General features: G+C 42.3%; 1 protein-coding gene across 1 annotated transcript in view; it reads left to right on the top strand.

The window, feature by feature from the left end:
• The window catches only part of Cpe (carboxypeptidase E), a 99949-nt gene that overhangs the window by 52877 nt on the left and 24842 nt on the right, over positions 1–22230 (top strand). Inside the window, exons 2-3 of the mRNA XM_028881020.2 lie at positions 13923–14119; positions 15828–15995. Coding sequence (XP_028736853.2) covers positions 13923–14119; positions 15828–15995 — 365 coding nt within the window. The remainder of the gene's footprint in view (positions 1–13922; positions 14120–15827; positions 15996–22230) is intronic.

Genomic DNA, 22230 nt, shown 5'->3' with positions numbered 1-22230 from the left:
AGTCCAGATCTTATGGAATTCTGTTACTACCACAAGTAACCTCTCTGATACAGAGGAAGTTAGTCTTCCAGCCTCTCCCAGGGTCCTTGAGTTTCTCGCCTGTAAAACGTAGCTTGGTCCTGCCTCAACTTGATGTGCCATACTTTGTTCAAACCCATGGGAGGCCTGCCCCTTTCTGAACCTAGGTGGGGTAGAGGGGAGGTGGGGAAGGGAAGGGGGGTGAGGGAGGGGAAACTGTGGTCGGGGTATAAAATAAATGAAAAGCTTTAATTAATAATAATAATAAAGACACACTGAATAAATAAAAAGAAAGTTAAAACAAAGAAGTCTGAAATGAAAACAGTATTTCCATTTGATTCTTTTTTTATTATTAAGCATTAACTGGAAAGCTGTTGGCTTTTTTCATAAGGAGACACTTTAAACGGTGCTGTGGAGATGCCTCCATTAGGAGAGTCCTGCTGTACAAGCATGGGACCGGACTTCAACCTCCAGCACCCACACAAAAAGCTGGCTGTGGTGGCCATGCCTGTAATCCAAATTCTAAGGAAGCAGAAATGGGAGAAGAGCTGGGGCTTGCTTCCTGGTTAGTTTTGGTGAGAGATCTTCTGCATATAAGGGTGGAGAGTGATTGAGAAAGGCACCTGATGTCCATGTCTATACACACACACACACACACACACACACACACACACACACACACAGACAGAGACAGAGACAGAGACAGACAGACAGACAGACAAACACACACACACACACACACACAGACACAGACACAGACACACAGACACACACAGAGAGAGAGAGAGAGAGAGAGAGAGAGAGACAGACAGACAGACAGACAGACACAGAGAGAAAGAGAGACAGACAGACAAACACACACATACACACATACATACACACATATTACATATACATACACCAAACATACACACGTACACAAATAAATACTTTTATGGTGGAAAGCAGGGGCCTGGCTGCTGGAAACAAGCCTGTGCTCCATAGAGAGAACCTATAAAAAGAGAAAGGGAAGAAACATTTCAATAAGAATGTTTTGACATCACATCTCAAATCATTCGATACAGAACCCTAAGTAGCTTTAAAAAGCGGCGACCTTTTAAAGCAAAAATCGATATTTTACATTACCACTTCAGGTCCGCAGATAATATTGATTTAGGGGAACACATAAGATTGCAGACAATGAATATTTAGCAATTGTAATTGTCTATTTCTTCATTGACATGGTTATGTTTCAGTTAGCAAAGCCTTTCCATATCTTCTACTTTTGTTTGTGGATGTGCTTTAGTATTACAAGAGCCTTCTAGGAAGGGATAGGTGAAATACTTATGTGAACTTATGTGTTCACCGTCAAGAACCTGAAGGATTTGTTGGGGTCACTGTGAATCTGTTTAGTTATATACTTGACCTTGCATGAGATTTTGTTTCTCATTGTACTAATTCTTCTTCTTTGGGAAAGCAATTCTCTAAAGGTCTTGTCTTAGCATCTGGAGAAACAAATGAAGTGGAAGATGGATACTGGGTGGGAGATAAAATTGGAATCGCTGTGATCAGTAAAAATCGTGATAGTACTTCAGTGAGAATGCAGAGAAGAATGCAGAAAATATGATAGTCCCTCTCCTGTAAGGAACCACGACTCCTCATAACTTATTCACGAGGACATTAAAAATGGAATGCCATGCATAATTTTTTAATGTATGTTTAAAATTTAAACATTGAGTTGAAAACTGGGAAGAACAGTTGCGCTTTCTTAACCGAACAGCTCAGGGATGCGGCCCTGTTGCGGGTTTCAGTAAACGCCTTTGTCTGGGTGGATGCTCAAGTTGGTTGGAGTAGCCAACAACAAATACTTGACTTTTTAGGTTTTGTGTGTTTCTCTTTCCTTGTCTGCCTTCTTCCCACCTTTCTCCTTTTCCTTTCTTTTTATAGCTTCTCCTGGTCTTTGTTTTGCCTGCTTTGGATTTTGGAGGCTTCAGATAGCCTTTCTTCAGTCGATAGTAACAACCCAGGCTCCTCTGAGAACTCATTTTTCTGTTTGGTTTTGAGTACGGGCTCTTATGAAGTCCTGGCTGGCCCTGAACTTTGTGGCTAGAGGAGGGTGCCTTGAGCTCCCCATCTTCCTGCCTCCAGGGTGGCAGGATTTAGTTTTGTGCCCCCAGGGAACTCCCTAGAGCTGTGACTTGCAGACAGTGATATATTGCTCTCCCAATATTTTGTTCATTTCTATGATAAGAGATGACATGGAGTAGTTTCCTGTCTTGAGAACAGAAAACAAGCATGTATAATCCATGCTTGTGATATTAATGGGTGGCCATGATGGCTTTTTCTTCAGTCTGCCTTGCAAACATCTACAACAGATTCCTTAAAAATGTAAAATGTTCATATAATGTAACTTTTAGGGAGCAAATATGATGGAAAGGAATTTATACTTTTGTTCAGATGAAAATTTCTGAACAGTAAACATCATCTTCCTCAGCCTTCAGTCCAGCGATTCTCAGATGCTGAAATTCCTACTTGTCAGCGGTCGCCGCCTAGGGACCACTCATCCCTACACATTTCAAATGTCAATTCCTTCTCAACCCTGGCAGCCCTCATGATCCCTCTAGACCCTTTATAGAGTGTTGGTCTCAGGTCCCTTCCTCAGACCTTCTCAAGAATGGTCTTTGGGAGCGGAGCTGGGAAATCTGTATGTGTAACAATCAGCATAGGCAATTTTAACTGAGTACTGTCAGCAGAATTTTAACCTTGAATTTTGCACAAGTTCAAAAGGGGATGTTTTGTGTGGAATGACTTGCCCCGGTGGGGAATGATCCCCTGAGGAGAGGTGGCCTGTAGACACAGCATTCCCAAGGGGTGCTCGTTACTGTCCATCGTGACTGTGACCCAGAGAACTCCATTTGACCTTCCCCACCCCTGTTATGGTCCCTCTATGAAATCCAGGCTGGCCTTGCTTGTGATCCTGTTTCCTCAGTCTCCCGTGTGCTCGCATCACAGGTGTGTAGCCTCATACCCAGTGGCCCTTTCCTAGTTTAAACACGTTTACTACATTGCCTACTGCTTCTGGAACCATTGTGACATGTAACACAGTTTGTAGTTATGTTGTTGAAAAAGTAACGTCCTGAAAATAGTTTGACAAATCAATTTGACGTCTCTGTTATCTACTTCCTGAGAGAAACAAAACAAAACATGTTCAGAGGATCATCTGAGAAGTAGTTCAGACTAGCTTTTACATGTTGATTTCTGTGATTAATCCTACTTCCTCTCTGCCAGGTTATCAGCAAATGGAACGATTTGTTCTGCTTTATCCCTGTCTGCCGGGACTGTTTGCCACCCACACAGGTGCTGATGACATCAGGTTTACTCATCCTTCTGTCTGTACCCTTCTCCGTGGATGAGCTGTTCATTCATGGGCATAAAGAGAGGCAATGAGTGGAAATGGATTAGTGTTTTTCCATTGCGCTGTAGAACCACATCTTAATTCACTACACTGACCTATAGCTTTCTCATTCTTCTGGAAAACTATCAAATTTATCAACAATGCTTATGGACAGCCATGGCTTGTAAAGGACAATATTAGAAGCTTGACGACCAACACTTAGCCAGACAATGGATTTAGAGTCCAGTTTTATAGGCTCTAAAAGGTCATTTAGTCCAAACTCCACAGAACGTTTCCTAGAAACCTTTCTGTCTCTGTGGGAATTAATCACTTCCCAGCATCCCCTCTGCCTTCCAGTTGCTCTAACTGAAAGGAAGTTTGTTCTTCTGCTGTGCTAACTGCTGTTTCTGAACCTCCTAGTTACCGATTCTAGATTTGTCTCTGGGGTTCTGCAGCAAGAATCAAATCCTTAGCCACTTAACAACTTTCAAAAGCTCAAATTACCTTCATCTTCAGACAATTGATAGTACTACCCAAGATTCTCATCTCAAGCCATGGGGTAAATCCTCATGAAATGATTTTCCAAAGTAGATGTTTAAAGTCACACACACACACACATACACACACACACACACACACACACACACACACACACACACACACACACACACCAAACATGTCAGTGAGAAGATCAGTGAAGACCTGAATCATATCCATAGACACAGTCCACTCACATGTCTTTCCTACACACTTTTTTAATTACCAAAGGCCAGCAGAATCTTCCAGGAGTTACCTAAAAGAGCTAGGAATTGAGAGTTTTAAAAGATGTGTCAAGATCCAGAAGGCTTCGTAGCAAATCGATTCACATGGGTATTCTGGTACATGCTTGGGGTAGTCAATAACTGTCACTACTTAAATGATTCCCAGTCTTTCTGTGGGATAGGTATCTGCAGAGAAGTTTCCAACCATCAGGCTTTGTCATTAAAACAACTCACATCATACCGGACTTGTTCAAGAAAGTGTCTGTCTAAGACATTCTTGGACAAGTCTAAGTTTTCTGCTTCTGCAGGTTCCCAGGACCCACTTCTCCTTGGACACCAACCGTAAGGTGTTTTACATTAACAACTTAAGCACTTATTTCTAAGACACCTTATGTTATAAATGCCTGGGAATTTCCATCTGCATTTTCCATCACGAAAACAATCTTGTTGGTAGAGACTGTAAGGAGAGCAGGAGACATTTTGGACACCTGATGTTACTGCAAATACAAATTGTAAAAAATTTTAACAGGTTAAACTTAAATGTTCCCTGTGATTTCTTGTAGCTAATTTTTGGCAAAGGGGAGCAGAATGTGATGAAACAGTAACTGTTAGAATAATTAACTCAGTCAAAAACAAAAATCAATTTCCTAGGTTTGTGCCTTTTTATGCCCTATGTTGAATTGATGATGCCACAAAACCAGTACTCTGAATTTTTCCAGCATGATAATTTAAGCTTTTTTAAAGTGCTGGGGATCAGACCTAGAGCCTTGTGTATGCTAGGCAAGTGCTCTTCGATCCAACTGCAGCCTCAGCCCTTCCTGTGGGAAGGAGAATGAAAGACTAGGGAAGAACCTAGTCTGTTTGTACTTTTCATAGTATGTTTGACACTTCTCAGATTTCTTAGGCTTCAATTTTCTTTGGTGGAGAACCAATATAGAAAATTTGGAAGCTATTTACCTCAAATTATTGTTCTGTGTATGCAATGGTGTATTGGGGGTTTACTTGGACTGGTTTGTGAGAATTTTTAGTTTTCAATTTTTTTTTCAGTAAAAGGACCTCATGTTGGCAGTTACAAGTTGGCCAGGGGTGGAAGCATTTACACAATACAAACAGGCAATCTTACAAATTAGTGCTGATTGTTAAACATGTACCAGCACACCACTATGAATGGATGTGTAACGAGTCTCCATCATCTTCTGTGAAGACGCCAAATGATTTCCTTTGAGAAGACTGAGGTCATTTCTGTTAATGTTTGAAATGCTGAGCTTATTTGTGAGCTTTTGAAGAGGAGGGGGTCGTCTGTTGTTTTGGTCAGCCCCCTTTGATCAATGAGGATGTAACCAGAAACATTCTGTATGCCATATGTAGGAGAATTATAAAATAATGTTAATATCTAATACATAATTAACATTTTTGTTTGTTTGTTTTTTTGAGACAGAGTTTCTCTGTGTAGCCCTGGCTGTCCTGGAACTCACTGTGTAGACCAGGCTGGCCTCAAACTCAGAGATTCGCCTGCCTCTGCCTCCCAAGTGCCGGGATTAAAGGAGTGTGTTACCACTCCCGGTTTGTAATCAATATTTTCAAAAACCCTCTTGGGGCTGGAGAGATGGCTCAGTAGTTTGTAGGGAATACAACATTTTCAGAGGACCTGGGTTCCCATCTGTGGCAGCTCAGAACCACAGATAACTCCAGTTCCAGGGGACCCAATGTCCTTTTCTGGACTTCAAGGACACTTGTACTTGTACAGGCACACTGACGCCCACAAGGCACAAAACCCGTCATGTACACATAATTGAAAATACCTACTAAATCTTTAAAGAAAATCTATATCTGTTGTACAATACATTCTAGTTCCACTGCCATTAAAAACAATCATATTAAGCAAGACTTCACTTTCAGACATTACATGAATTGAGTTGTTCTTTTCAATATGGTTTTAAAGGGTGTAAGAAACAAAGGGGGAGACTATAATGCTTCCTAGGTGTGGTGGTAATCTAATTATACTGAAATGTGATTTTGATTGTATGTTAATAAATAAAGTTGCCCGGGGGTCAGAGCTATTAGAGCCATAGCAAGAGTGTGGCGGCGGCGGCTGCAGCCTCTCCTTCTGCCTTTCTGTCCTTTTATTTCTCCTCTCTGTTAGTCCCGCCTATCTTTCCTGCCTAGCCATGGCCGATCAGGTTTTATTTATTGACCAATCAGAACAACTTGACATACAGACCATCCCCCAGCACAGCCAAGTGCAGACCATCTCAAACACCTGCACTCAGGCCATGGTCCTAATCATCCTCTATACGGACCTGCTGGGTAACGCCACAAAGAACCCAAGAAGGGCTCCCACAGGACATACAGAACATCCCACAGCACCTAGGTCTGTAATTTCTTTTTGTATTTTTTAAATTTCTTTTCCTTCTTCATTTTCCCATCACTTATTGTATAGAAGATGGATATATTTTTTATGAGTTAACTCACTTCTTCCATTGTTTATCTGACCCTTGGAATTTTGAATTTCCTGCAGAAATATGCTCAGTATTTTAAAAAAAAACAAAGCCTACTAACATTGTGCTAAACCACAAGCCAATTAGTGACGTCTTTACTGATGTTCGAGTGAGCTAACTCACAGGGTTTGGCCCCTGCAAGGATGATTTATAGCTGTAACAGTGTAGATTGTCAGATAAATGGAAGCAATTTGTGGAACTAATGTGCTCACTCCAGACTTTCCATGGGGGAGACGTTGTTCACAGATTAAAGGGGCCCATCTGTTCCACAGGTGTTCCACTACCTGCAAGCAGTTTGTGAGTCAGACCAGGTTAATGATCGGCTTGTTTCCACAGCCTTTGTCCATTTCTCAAAGCCATTGCTCTATTATAGGGTCCTCGAGAAATGGCATTTTGTTTACGGACTTGTGCTATTCGGCAGTATATTTAGTGAAATACGTGTACTGGGAATATCTACTTTGAAATTATCACCAGTTCTAAGAGTAAAGTACTAGTGCCTTAAATACACACACACACACACACACACACACACACACACACACACACACACACACACCCCTGTACACAAACGTTCACACAATCAGCCCTCCATAGTCATTCATCTTATATGTGCATATCCAGTCAACTCTGTATTAAAATCTTATATTTAAGTTTGATTTATTATTGAAAATTATTATTGTTTTTTTGAGACAGTTTCTTTGTGTAGCCCTGCCTATCTGAGAACTCACTCTGTAGACCAACCAGGCTGTCTTCAAACTCACAAAGAACGACCTGCTTCTGCCTTCTGAGTGCTGGAATGAAAGGCATGCGACACTACCACCCTGAAAAATTTTTTAAAGATTTATTTTATTATCTTTAATGATGTGTATGTCTATGTGTCTCTGTGTATGTGTGCCATGTGCTTAACGATGTCCATGGTGGTCCAAGGTCCAATTCCTTGGAGCTGGGTGGTGGGGACCAAACCCTGGTCCTCTGAAAGAGCAGTATGTGTTCTGAACCACTGAGCCATCTCTCTACTTCTGTCAAAAGTATTTTAAAAATTCACATGTCCCGAACACTTGTTTTTTTCTGGTCACGGTCCCCTAAGCGGCACTCCACAAACAGTTATTCGCATGATATTTTCTCTGTGTCACACATTACGTGTAGTCCAGGTGAGGTAAGGTATGGACTAGGAAGTGGGCAGCTTACATATATATTCTATGAATTATACCGAGGGCCTTGAGCTCCCTCAGATTTTGCTATCTTCGTAGTGTTCTAGAGCCAGCCTCCCTCTGTGACTAAGTGGTGAGTGTACATCCCATGAACAAGGATGGATTTTTAATAAAATGTTAGTAGACAAATAGATTCATCTTGGTGAGTGTTTCATTTGTTTTCAATTGAATCATGGGAGGATGCGATTTACTCAAGCTCCTCTTCCCTTTAACTTCTATCTTTCCTAAACGAAGATGGTGCATGGTGTAGAATTTCACAATTGGCTTCCTGCTTTCAATTCAGTATCTCATTTTTCAACAGTAATTGTCCCTGTAATTTTCTCTGTGCTGTGGCTCTTCAAGCTTGGTAACCAGCACTGAGCACAATGATTAGTTAGCCTGACTAGCATTTCTAAGAGGAGAAGGGATGAACTAACATCCCTCCTCCCTTCCCTCCTTCCCTCCCTCCCTCCCTCCCTCCCTCCCATGTTTTGTAGAATATATAGTAGGTAATAATATCTTTTTAGTTGTCCATTTCTTTAAAACATTTTTAGATAAATTTTATTTATGTCTTGTATATTTGTGTGGAGGATCGAACTTGGATCCTGATGCCTGGCAGCAAGAATGTTTACCAGATGATCCATCTCGCTGGCCTCCATTTGACCATTTTCTTTCAGACTAGCCTCTTGGGCTTCTGAGCTTCTGTTTTAGTCTCACAGATTATTTTACAGCATGTCTTCTGCATCTGTGAGCATTGCTAGCTTGCCTCCCACTTCAAACAGTACATATTAAGTCTAGTGGGTATATTTTTTAGATATATTAACATTTTACTTTGTGGCAATAGAAATGTTTTTTAAATGTGTGTTTTTTTGATATATTTATTTCAAGTACTACTAATACATAGCTTATCAAATTAAGAAAATAAGGATAGGCTTAAAATCCTTTGCTGCTCTGGTTTGGGATTTGTGAAGTCATTTCTGCCTTTACCAAAACGGTGGCTCTTGCCAGGTGTGGTAACATCTGCCTGTTACAGTACAAGTACAGAGGTGGCTAAGGCAGGAGCATCTAAGTATGGGGACAGCCTGGGCTACTTATCAAGAAAGACTCTACCTGAAAAACAAACAAACAAACCCAAAACAACAAACAAACAAACAAACCCAAAAATCTTATTTTTGGAGTTGAGAAATTGCGTTCATCTTGTGCTACTGAGAATGCAAATCCAATCAGGCAGATTAGCTGTTCCATGTTATAGAAGACACAAGAAACTTGATCCAATCTTATTACATAGGGTTCTCTTTTTAATAACCTTTTAATAACCTGCCTTTTAATAGCCAAATTCTTGTTTGAGGAAACTTGTGAAGAAACTGCAATACTGATAACTTAAAAAACCAAACCAAACCAAAACAGAACAATAAAACCCCCCAAAACTGTGGAAACTGATGGAGGAGGGAAGGAATGCTGTCTGAGACGCCCCCTGTGGCATCTGTCTGCACTTGTGCTAATCTTCAGTTGTCAAAGACGGAGCTCAGGATTTGTTATGTAAGGATGAAGATGAATTCCATAGTGGGTGAGGAAAAGCAGTGAATGTTAAGACGTCTATCCCCAAGTGTCCGGAGAATTGTGCTTCATGATGCCCTTGGCTTTCCTGTTGCTAGGAGAGAGGCAAGTGAGCCCCTGTGGCTGTGTGTACATCACCAATTACATCCGCAAGGAGTGACGCATGTGGTCGCTTCAGCCCCGGAGAACTGGGGACTTGTTCTTCCTAGTACACACTGTAAAGAGGGTGACAAATGCCACTGCCTGCCCTCACTGTGGAAAAGAGAATTAAGCAGTGTTGAAAGCTTCGCTCCCCTCTGCCCCCAGATTAACACACTGGCACTGAGATGACCATTCATTCCCACCCCAAAGCCTACAACTGAATCTCTGTTTCTGGATTAAGGGTTCTGAGGGCAGTTTCTTCAGAATCCCTTGCTTAGCCTCTACAACAAAAAACAGGGATTAGGGAGCTCTTGCCTGGTTTTGTGGTGACCAAGGAGATTAATCTCTTTCTTGGGAAATCAGCTGCTTCCAACCCTGCTGCCTCCACTCCCACCAAGAAGAATTTCCATTCCAATTTGGGAATGTTGGCTAGCACAGCAAGCCATGGAGGCTTCTAGATATTTGGAAGGGGGTATAGCCTTGATGACGCCTCAAGATCCCTTCACTTTTTTCATTTACTCTCTATGCTGTGTGGGAAGGTGGGGCTTTAAAGCAAGACATTTCACTTCCTGGATTATCATTTATTATCCTCTTCTGCTATTACAGGCTCTGCACTTACTGTGGCTGTCAGGCTAGTGAGCTAAAGTGGATACAATTTCACTTCTAATAGAACTGGGAGACTTAGCATGGGATGGGAGGGAGTCAAATCCCAGTGATGTGGGTGTAATTTTAAATTGAGGTATTAACAAGGCCAGGGCATTGCTATTTGTATTAGTTGATAGTTATTCATGATTAGAAGGCAGTGAAGACATACTGTGTCCTCCTGTGTCAGACTGAATTCTAGGCAACGGTACTTTGGTTGTAGGATGTGTGACTGGAAGAGAAAGGAAAATGCCTCAGGACTGATGAGGTGGTCCAAGTCAGGTCATGTAGAGAACTTTGGTATTCACAGTAGAAGAAAATGGGTAGCTATTGATGGGTTTTTATGAGATAACTTGGGTCCAGCAAGATGACCTTGTAGGTAAGGCATTTGTTTCACAAGCTTGATGACCTGGGTTCAATCCCTGGTCCCGTGTGAAGGTGGAAGGAGAGAACTCATTCCACAGAGTTGTCCTTTGACGTCCACACATTTCCTGTGGCCCCGACATGTCATATACACACAGAGACATATGGACAACAATAATAATGAAAAGTTATTTCTTAACAAGAGCTTCACCCTGGCTTTAGGTGGGACCAGAGCTGGGAAGAGGCCACATAGGCGGGAGGAATGGTCTAGAATCTCCAAGCAGGGTCAGGGTGTATCCAACATTCCTGCAGCATCGCTTCACCTATGACATAGTTTGTACATACAGCTGTGGCCTCAAACCCCACATTCCTTGAATTTAGGGATTTTTTTTTTTATTTCCATTTTGATTTGCTGCTGGGTCCCCGGTAGTCTCTCCTATGAGGAAACTTACATACTATCCAACAGATGTTCTATCTAAGCATCGGGGCTCCTCTCCATCTCATAAGTCATGTCATCAGGCTTCCCGAAGAATTCAGCTTTTCATATTCCGGTGCTGCCATTGTGTAGTGGCCCAATTTGTCTCTGGGGTCAGAGGTAACTTTCCTTCTCTTGCGCTGTATCTTCATCACTATGACAACGCTGCTCACCCAAAGCGTGGTTTTATCTACTCACAAGTATAATAGACATTTTGGGGGAGAGTTGGTGTGAGAGGAGTCTCCTGCACAGATGAAAACCAGAAACCATAGTGAATTTCTTTTCTTTTCTTTTTTTTTTTTGAACAAGAAATTAGGAGATGCAAGCAAGTGAGGAACAGGGAATGGTGATGCCCTTGGCAGAACTGAAGAGCATGTGCTCAGTACCAAAGCATTTGTGTTCAACTGCAAAATAAACTGCCCAGTTGAAGCAGATGGGGCCAATTTGGCAAAGTGATGTGAATTTAATATTTCTCCTTTAACTGATGAAAATCTGAAACCCAGAGAATGAATTGAAAAGATTCAGTGTAGTCATCCTCTCTTTGAGATGGGGGACAAGCTCACCCCTCCCAGTGATGTGAAGCTTCAGATGGTGCTAGGGTGAGGACCAGGTTTCCTCCCACAGTCTTCTCACATAGCTTATAGCTTTTCATCCTTTCCTCCTTCTCCATTCTCCCCCTATCCCCTTGTCTCTCCCAATTGTCTTTTCTCTTTCAATTCGGTTTCTCCTCTTGCTCTCCAGCCTCTCCCCTCTCTCTACCATCCATGTCTGTATTATTTCATCTCTTCCCCTGTTCTCCATCTTCTTTCTCCTCTCCTTCCTGTCTTCTGATCTCCATTCCTTCACTGCTCTACTTCCATCTTGCCTCTCCTCTCTCTCTCTTCCCCTCTCCTTTCTCTCCATTCTCTTATCTCTATTCTTTTTTGTCCTCCCTTCTCCCTTCAGTGGTTTCTTGTGTGCCCCAACCAGATGTTACAAAGTAAGGGAAGGTGTCAGGTGCATATGTTACACATGGTAAGGAAAGGTGTCAGGTGCAGATGTTACACACAGTAAGGGAAGGTGTCAGGTGCAGATGTTACACACAGTAAGGGAAGGTGTGTCAGGTGCAGAGGTTACACACAGTAAGGGAAGGTGTCAGGTGCAGATGTTACACACAGTAAGGAAAGGTGTCAGATGCAGTTGTTACACACAGTACGAGAAGGTAGCAAGTGCACACTTTCCACAGAAAGAAAAACAGGTGTTATGTAAGGCCAGAAGCAAGGGGAACATCTTCCATCCTTCTTATCTCCCCCCATGCCCCTAGACCGGTCCCTAGCAGGTAGTTTAGTTATAGACTCTTCCTCAAAGGACAACAGAATGAGCTGGCTATAAATAGCACTGACCCATTTCCTACCTGATCCTTAGATTATGATTAGCATAGACTCAGGAGGAGAACACATGGGGACACACGGAGCAGGTTTGCACGGTGAGATGGAGTCACTGCAGTCAGATGGTCTGAAATCCTAGTCAAAGGATATTTGTGGAATACATGTCTTTTCTGAGAGAGAGAGAGAGAGAGAGAGAGAGAGAGAGAGAGAGAGAGAGAGAAGAGAAGAGAGAGAGAAGAGAAAAAAAAAAAAAAAAAAAAAAAAAAAAAAAAAGAAGAGAGAGAGAGAGAGAGAGAGAGAGAGAGAGAGAGAGAGAGAATAGACTTTTAACTACTGCAGAAGGCCAGGATTGAATTCTGGTCTCATAGGCTGTACAGTCATGGTCAGGTTCCTTAAGCAGTGCGGATTTCAGCTCATCCACCTGCAGATAGGAGACAGGTGACAATATTTCTCTTTAAGATGTTTGCTGAGGAATATGTAAGAAAACAAAGTGCAATGTACAGCCTACTAGGGCACAGAGTATCTTATCAGTATTAGTCCATGGGCCTGGTTAAACTGCAGTCACAAAAGACTGCACTGGTGCCCTAAGCAACAGAGATCACTCCCTCCCAGGGTTTTGGAGGCTAGAAACCTAAGGTCAAGATGTGGCAGGATTGGTTTGTGGTTGGGACTCTCTTCCTGGCATATAGGCCAACACCCCCTTCTGGGGCCTTACAGGGCCTCTCTTAGAGAGGAGAGTTCTGGGATCTTATGTTCCTGTAAGGACAACAGATCTAATTCAGCAAGAATCTTGGGACTCTATTGAACCTTAATTTCTTCCTTGATGACCATGTTTCCTAATTCAGTCACACCAGCTGTCAGGCCTTCACACTGGAACTGTGTGTGGACACAGTTTGCAGGAGGTAGTTAGCAGGCAAAGGGGCCTGAAGGATGGAGTCATAGGTGTCTGGCTAGCTCTAGCATCCCAGGCAGATTCCTTAGACTTCCTTTCTAGAGGGTTATTCATGATAAATTAATAGATACACTATATATATTTTGTCTTTGTTTTTTTTTCTATTGGTGTGATAAAGATCATGGCCAAAAGCAACGTGTGTGTGTGTGTGTGTGTGTGTGTGTGTGTGTGTGTGTGTGTGTGTGCTGACACTTTATCATTACAGTCCACCGTCAAAGGAAGTCAGGGCAAGATCAAGGCAGGTCTATGGAGTTAGGAAGTAAAGCAGAGGCCGTGCAGATGTGCTGCTTTACTAGCTTGGGCGCCATGGCTTGCTCAACCTTGTATCATTGAGGACCAACTTCCCAGGGGTGGTACATCAGTGAGCTGGGCCCTCCCACATCAATCTTTAATCAAGAAAATATTCTGCAGATTTGTTTATCAGCCAGTCTTATGGCAGTAGTTTCTCCATTGAGATTCCCTCCTCCCAGATGCCTCTAAGTTTGTGTCAAGTTGATAAAAACCAACCAGCACAGCATGTGTATCATCTGCCTTCTCTTTGTTGACACAGGTAACATCTCTTCCCATCTGTTTTTGGTTTTCTAGGTGAACCTGAGTTTAAATACATTGGGAACATGCACGGTAATGAGGCAGTTGGACGAGAACTGCTCATTTTCTTGGCCCAGTACCTGTGTAACGAGTACCAGAAAGGGAATGAGACCATCGTCAACCTGATCCACAGCACCCGAATTCATATCATGCCCTCCTTGAACCCCGACGGCTTTGAGAAGGCGGCATCTCAGGTGAGTGTCGGGCAGGGTAGATGTGGCCTGTCCTCTTCATCTTTCTGATGTATTAGTACACGTGTACGTGTCTATCCATACCGCCATCATAAAGCAGAGAGATCACAGAGAGTCTGAGAGGGACATAGCCCAAATGTAAGAAAAAAGTTAACACTCTAAAGGATGCATTTCCTCAGCATAAGCTTTGCTGAGGGAGTTTGTAAATAAGTTAATGCTTTGTGTTTTGTTGGACTGTTAAATAAATAACATTGACTTATCTATAGTTGTGACCAGGTAAATTTGCCTTTAAAGCAGTGGTTCTCAACCTGTGGGCTGCAACCCCCTTGAGGTTGACTGACCCTGGCACAGGGGTGGCCTAAGACCATCGGAAAACAGAGATCTTTACATTATGATTCAGGACAGCGGCAAAATTACAGTTATGAAGTAGTACGGAATACAATTTTATGGCTGGGGGTCACCACGGCATGAGGCACTATTTTAAAGGATCGCAGCATTGCTAAGGCTGAGAACCACTCTAAGCGGCTACTGCCATGGCCTGTAGCTGGGTGAACTGGTGTCATAGCGCTCTCTGCTGGAAGGAAGGAAGAATGACTCCTGACTAGATCAGTATTTTATCGAGGTTTAATTGCTGGTTTTATTAAAGACTAGTACAGAAAACAAAACAAAACAAGTTCTTCATGTTTACAATAAAATTTTTTTTTATACATTTTAAGTGTCAGGATCAGAACCAACGGCGTTCTTTTTGAGACAGGGTCTCACTATGTAGCCCAGGTGTCCTGGAACTTGCTATGTAGACAGGCTGTCCTTGAACTCACAGAGATCCTCCTGCTTCTGCCTCCTGAGTGCTGGGATGAAAGGCGTGCGCCACTGTATCTGGCACTAACAGCTTTGTAAGAGAGTGTATGTGTGCTTCCATTTTGATCGCACAAGATTGGGGGACATCGTTGTTGTATATGCCGTTTATGGTGTAAAGTTTTGATACATGTATAACAATTAAACATTCTAAACATATTAATCACCTCTCATGCTGATTTTTTTTATCTTAAAGACTTTTAGAATGTTTTATCTAAATTTTGAAACAAAAAAATTTTTTTTTTCTGAGACAGGGTTTCTCTGTGTAGTATTGGTGCCTCTCCTGAATCTTGCTCTGTAGATTAGGCTGGCCTCAAACTCACAGAGATCGCCTGGCTCTGTCTCCGAGTGCTGGGATTAAAGGTGTGCACCACCACCTCTGCCCGGCCAGAATGCATCTTTTTAAAGAAGCCTGTAAGAGGCATAGAGCTATTAACACATAAAAGACTCATGTCCAATTCATCTTAAGTTCCTAGTATTACTTATTATTTAGTATATTTAAAAATCAGGCTGCTGTGAACCACAGAGGCAATGTTACTCAATTCTAATTGTTGACAGTGTGATTTTAAAGGGGTCACTTATGATCAGTGAGTTTGAACCAACATTTATTGAAATCTGGTAAACGTCTCTTATACATAATTATTATTAATTTAAAAATCATTCATTGAAATACTTTTTTTCAAAATGTTTATAATAAATATTTTAAACTGGGCACCTTCATGAGTGAACACAGCAGTGTGGGAGGAGATTGTAATAGATAACCTCAGTAAATTATTTTTGAGAGCCATGATGGGGACCTGAAGTAGGTATTGACAGTAGGAGTATGTACTAATGGCTTCTCTGTTGTCTCTCTTAGCCAGGTGAGCTGAAGGATTGGTTCGTAGGCCGCAGCAATGCCCAGGGAATAGACCTGAACCGGAACTTTCCGGACCTGGACAGGATCGTGTATGTTAATGAGAAAGAAGGCGGTCCCAACAACCATCTGCTGAAGAATCTGAAGAAAATTGTGGATCAAAATGCAAAGGTAGCACATGCACAGCTTTCCCCGGGTCTCACATGCACGGCTTTCCCCGGGTCTCACATGCACGGCTTTCCCCGGGTCTCACATGCACAGCTTTCCCCGGGTCCTGCATGCACGGCTTTCCCCGGGTCTCACATGCACGGCTTTCCCCGGGTCTCACATGCACGACTTTCCCCGGGTCTCACATGCACAGCTTTCCTCGGGTCCTGCATGCACGGCTTTATCTGGGTCTCACATGCACGGCTTTCCCCGGGTCTCACATACATGGCTTTCCCTGGGTCTCACATGCACGGCTTTCCCGGGGTCTCACATGCATGGCTTTCCTCAGGTCCCACATGCACGGCTTTTCTCGGGTCTCACATACATGGCTTTCCCTGGGTCTCACATGCACAGCTTTTCTGGGTGCCGGGAACCAGCCTCAGCAATTTCGGGGGTCTGAGGGATGGGATACCTGGAAGGCACAGTAACGACTCAGAGACAGTGCTCCTGCAAGCTGACAGGTCACTTTGGGCTTCTGCAGTTGCTAAATAGCCTTCTCTGCTGCAGTTTTTTAGCTTCCTTTAGCTTCTGCTTTTGCCCTGGTGGCCTCAGTCTTTTATTATCATAAGCAAGGGGAAACAGAAACAAAGGGGAAATCACCCAATACAAAATGTTCTCATGATTCCAAAGGTTATTCTTAGAAAATCACCAATATATTCTTCATCATCCTTTACTAATGACAGGAACTATCCCAGACTTAATACCAAAGCAAGCATAATCTATTTTTATTATTAATGATTATACAATCTTTTGAGCACTTGACCCAAAGGCTAGCAACATGCAATTTTGCAAAAAAGGTAAAAATAAGAACAGTGGTCAATGTAGCAGACAGTCACTTCCTTCTCTCACAGCCTGCTCCAACCTCAAGACCCCTGCAGCCGCCTAGGTTCCTCATCAGCCCTCTGCAAACACCAAGTCCCATGACTGGTGGGCCACAATGACCTCAGACAAGAAATCTGTCCCTGCAAGTCAGCAACTTCTGTCCTTCTATATCCCAAAAGTTTCAAGGAAGACCTGATCCAATTTTCAGTTCTTCCATGAAAGGAAGCTCACCTTTCCTGGCAGCTCTTTTCAATCTAGGAACCCAATAAAGCTTGTAACAATCACTCCAACCACTGCCACATTGTCTCCACACTCCTCCAGGAAGAATCAAAATATCAGGATTAAAGTTGTCATCTCCCTTTCTTGGTGGAGGCCACCATTTTCCTCCTATTCTAGGTTTCCACACTAGTTTGTCATCTCATCTGTATGTTACTCCATCCACAGTCTTCAGCCAATACCCATTAGGGTCTCAAGTTTTACACAATGCCTTTGGAGTATCCTCAGAAACTGAATTATTCATCATGGCCAATTTGAGTACAGTGTGTTGATACACATCATACCTTGTGCTATAGTTGACCACACATTCGGTACAGTTTATCCAAGCCTGAAAAGCTTCCCCAGGCTGCAGGTTCTTTCCCATGAACTACATAACTGCCTTAACCCCAGCCCGGGTGATCATCTCTGTATAATTTCCTGTGAAATTTACTTCACTCCTTTCCTGTATCACAGAAATCACCATTGATCTAGGAACACAGAACACAAAGATCAGATAGAAGAAAATGACTAGTATTACAAGAAGTAGTTATATGGAGAAGGACATAACATGTGCATGCCATAAAGCATGACCTTGGGACACGTAGGCATTTCTGCCTTGACCCTCTAAAAGCATGCTAAGAAGAAGATCCAGAGGGGAACACACAGAGGTTGATAGTCCACTGTAGCTAGAGTTTTCCCTCCGAGTCCCGCCAACCCCCGGCAGTCCAACAGCCCACTTATAAAATAAACACACAGACGATTATATTATCTAAACCGTTTGGCCTAATGGCTCAGGATTCTTGCTAGCTGTTCTTATACCTTAAATTAACCCATTTCTATTAGTCTATAAGTTGCCACGTGGCTCATGGCTTAACAGTATCTTAACATCTGCCTCTCATCATGGCGGCTGACAGAGTCCTTTTTGCCTCAGCTTTCCACTTCCCAGAATTCTCCTCTCTGCTTGTCCCACCTATACTTCCTGCTTGGCTACTGGCCAGTCAGCATTTTATTTTTACAGAGTGATATCCACAGCATTTTCCCTTTTCTTTTTTTCTTTTTCAAAAAAAAGTTTTTAACTTTCACATAGTAAAATTACATATAACAAAACAATTATCAAGCAAGAATTACAGTTACACTATCTAGTCTATTTATAATATCTAGTCTATTTATATTTGGCAAAATTAAAGAAGATATTCTATCTATCCTATATTTGTGAATCTAAGGATTCATATCTAACTTATCTTTTATTATAACTAAGGAATATTACAACTATCTAGTCTTGAACTACATCAAAGACCTCAGAAGGATATACTGTTACCTGAGAAATGGGAGAAGGGCACAAGCAACTTTCAGGAGTCTTGTGAGAATGGACAGAGACAGCCTGGACAGTCATCCAAAGTTCCTCCGTCCTCTCTGAAGTAAATCGGTGCTGCCAGGAGCAGACATGTCTCATTGTCCAGAAAGTCTAAATTTTTAAAACAATTTAAATGCCATATTCTGTAGGTCTTTGAAGTATTTGAAGATTATCTATCTGAAATATATCTATGTATACCTAGAAAACTTAACATGACTATAAGTTTGACTATCATAGAAGACTAATTATTAATCTGTATTTCTTAATTATTCATTATAATCTAAATGAGTTACATAAACATAATACCTTAAACGAGAGTAGAAATATATATATATGTATATACACATATATACAGTATAACAAAATTAACTTTAAATTTGTATCAATAAACTAAAATCCATAGCAATGTAAAACATTTCAAACAAGTTGTTGCTCTTTAAAAGTAGGTTCATTAATCTATCCTTTCATCCTACCGTATCTATACTATACCTCTTTTTTTTTCTTTAGAAAGAGGTCGCATTTATAATCAACCTGTTTTAAATAAAAATATTGGTTTTTCTCTGTCCCACACCAGAGGGCTCTTCTGATATGGGACAAAAGAATCTCTCAACCTTTTTTTTTTTTTTTCTTTTTTTTAAAGCAATATGTTTGGGTTTAGAGAAAGAGTGAGCCAATTCCATCTCCAAAGCCAGCTTGGTATATTTGGGAATTTGGGCGTAGCTTCTCTTACTACTTCCTGCTGGAGGAGGGTGCTGTATTCTTATGGGGACACAAAGAAAATTTTAGGCTTATGGAGTAGTCTGTGAGGCTGTATTGTGTGAGCCAGTTGCTTTGAAACCGTTCTGGATGTTGGATCTGGGCCATGGTGTCATCAGGGACCTTTCAGGGGGTCTTAGCTGGTCAAATCTGATGTATCTTAATCTGGAACAAATCCATAGCCTCTGGCTTTCTGTGGAAACAAATGCAGAGCCTCCATTCCAAAGCAACATATCCTTAGATCCAAATTTTGAAGTTAAGGTATCTTTAAAATATACATATTGGCTTAACAGCTTTTACAATCAAATGTTTTTCTGCAGTTAAAAATCCCAAAGACAACACAAACCAGATTCTCTGTGTAATATCCATCTTTATGTGGCTTATTTTTTAATACTACCTTTACTGTCTCTTTAAAGACTTTATTTTTAAAAACTATCTATTTCTTTATATAACTGTATATATTTTTTCTCTCTCTTCAAGCCTATGTACATTTTTACACACATTGTAAACCATTTAAAGTCTTGTTTCATCTGAATCTGTCTTATATCTTAACTATTGCTTTAAACTGAAGCATTTGTACAACCAAAATGGCCGCTGTGGCTGGTGGCTCTGCCCACCTCAGCTTCCCAACATGGTGGTGGTATATTTATGGCCAGTTCTGGGAGCCATCAACTCTTAGAAACAGTGGGACTATACTTTTATCAAAGCAGCGTGCAGCCCAGAAACCTTTTTTTTTTTTTTTTTTTTAAACTAGCAAAAACTATATCCAACACACAGCATTGTGCACAGCTTGGAGACACCTCTGTGTAACATAGCTTAGGTCAAGCCTGCACATAGGCCATGAACCCACAAGCTGCCTCTAACTTGAGGAGACAACTAGGAAGCTGTTTTTAGCTCCATTTTAGAATCTTTTTTTCTCAGGTTTTAGGTGGAAACTCTTGCCAACTCATTGGGTGCCATTTGTAGCTAGAGTTTTCCTGGTTCTGCCTGGCCCACAGTCAGGACAAATCTCTCTCACCCGCCAATCCCACATCTGCTCAGACCCAACCAAGTAAACACAGAGACTTATATTACTTATAAACTGTATGGCCATGGCAGGCTTCTTGTTATCTAGTTCTTCTATCTTAAATTAGCCCATTTCTATTAGTCTATATGTTGCCACGTGGCTCATGGCTTACCAGTATCTTAACATCTGCTTCTCATTGTGGCAACTGGCAGCATCTCTCTGCCTCAGCCTTCCACGTCCTAGAATTCTCCTCTCTGCTTGTCCCACCTATACTTCCTGCCTGGCTACTGGTCAATCAGCATTTTATTTATACTGAGCGATATCCACAGCAGTCCACAATCTCAGGTCCCCTTTTCTCCAATCTCTGCTGGCAGGCATCTTATATGCCGTCCCCAGCACCAGGGGCTCACATGCACGACTTGTGGAATTTATACCTGTAAAATTCCACATCACCTACCAGTTCTATTGCTCCTCAAATCCACTGAGTTTCTTTCCTTACTCTGTCTTGGATGAGACACAACCTTCACCGGAGTCCTGCATTATGTTTACCTACTTTCAGCACATACATCCTTCCCCGAATTGGTCCGGTCAGCTGCTATATAAGATTCTCCAGCTCCACACATCCAATTCCTTCCAGACCTCCAGGGAACTCCTGCTTTTCTGTTTCACTTGTTCACTGGGTCCCCTTATCAGGTGGTAGCTAGGATCCTAAGCTCAGCTAGGGTCTAGAAACAAATATTTTCCCTCAGAACAGCTTTTGTTTTTCCATCATCCCTGCCATCAAAGTTTAGACTTCCAGTCTCATCACTACTCATCAGCAATTGACTCTAATATCCCAGTGATTTGATGTTAGATGTTAGATCAAATCACTGACTGCCTCCATTCCCAGGCTTAGTTCAGCCCCGTGGTCTCCTGCTCTTTCTTGTTGTCTCTATTGACTTATTTTGGGTTTTGGAAGTAGGGTCTTGCTATGTAGCCAAGGCTGGCCTTGCCTTTAAAATCCTCCTGCTTCTATCCCCAAGTGCTGCTGTGTCAGCCCTGTCGGATCGGTGTCTTCTTAGGACTTTCCTAAGTGAGATTTCGGAAAGTGAGATCTTAACTTCAGGACCCTTCTGATGACCTGTGGACACTGAGGCTGCTGGCTGGCTTACTCCTTAATCTGGCTCTGGTGGTCTGTCTACTCTAGTCATACCCCCAAATGTACCATTTGCTAATAATACAGTCTTTATATTTGGCTGCTGTTCCAACTGTCCCTTTCCCTCCGAGTCCCTTCCCCCTTCCCTGTGTGAGCTTCTGCTCTGAGCCAGCTCCTCCTAGACTTTCCTTGTGTTCTGTGACTGTGCTGCAGTGAGCCTTCTTATATGGAGCTGTATGGATGTATAGATACCACGGTTGTTTGTTTCTAGAATTGCTTACCCTTTGGCTTCAGACAGTCCATTGCCTGCTTTGATTCACATCTGAGCTTGACATGAAGTAGGCTGAGGGCCTGATGTGAGTCAGTGCAAACCAGGCTCACCAGCGAATTGTCACATCCGAAAAGTGGAGCCCATGAAAATCACACTGGACTTCAGACAGGCATGTGTCCTGTGTGGAGACACCGGAGGAGGCCCCAGGAGGTGGGGAGTTCCAGGTGTTTGACCCCAAGTTCTATGCTAGGATTCTGTATTTAGGATACAGACTGAGCTCACCAGGGGGCGCTAGTCTGAGACAAGGGCTATGTGTGGAGGAGGATTCTGGCAGTGTCTGGTACTAAGCGACAAACTTCCTTCTGAATCAAAGATGTCTGTATAGTTTCTCATCTTGAAAACTGCTTTCAGGAGCGGGAAGAGCTGGGAGGCAGTGAGGCTGGGTGGAAAGAGAGTAACCCAGTGTAATGAGCCATAAGGAGTAAGCCCCAAAGGAGACTGTGGATGCTGGGCTCTGATATTTGCCCACACATTTTCTCTAGTACGTGCATTAAGATGCCTGTTAACTCCGAGAAAGGAGTAAAATAATTCCTATTACCC

Source organism: Peromyscus leucopus, chromosome 17, assembly GCF_004664715.2.
Source record: "Peromyscus leucopus breed LL Stock chromosome 17, UCI_PerLeu_2.1, whole genome shotgun sequence".
Lineage (NCBI taxonomy): Eukaryota > Metazoa > Chordata > Mammalia > Rodentia > Cricetidae > Peromyscus > Peromyscus leucopus.
Note: the sequence above shows the minus strand (reverse complement) of the source record. Positions and strands in the feature narration are given on the sequence as shown.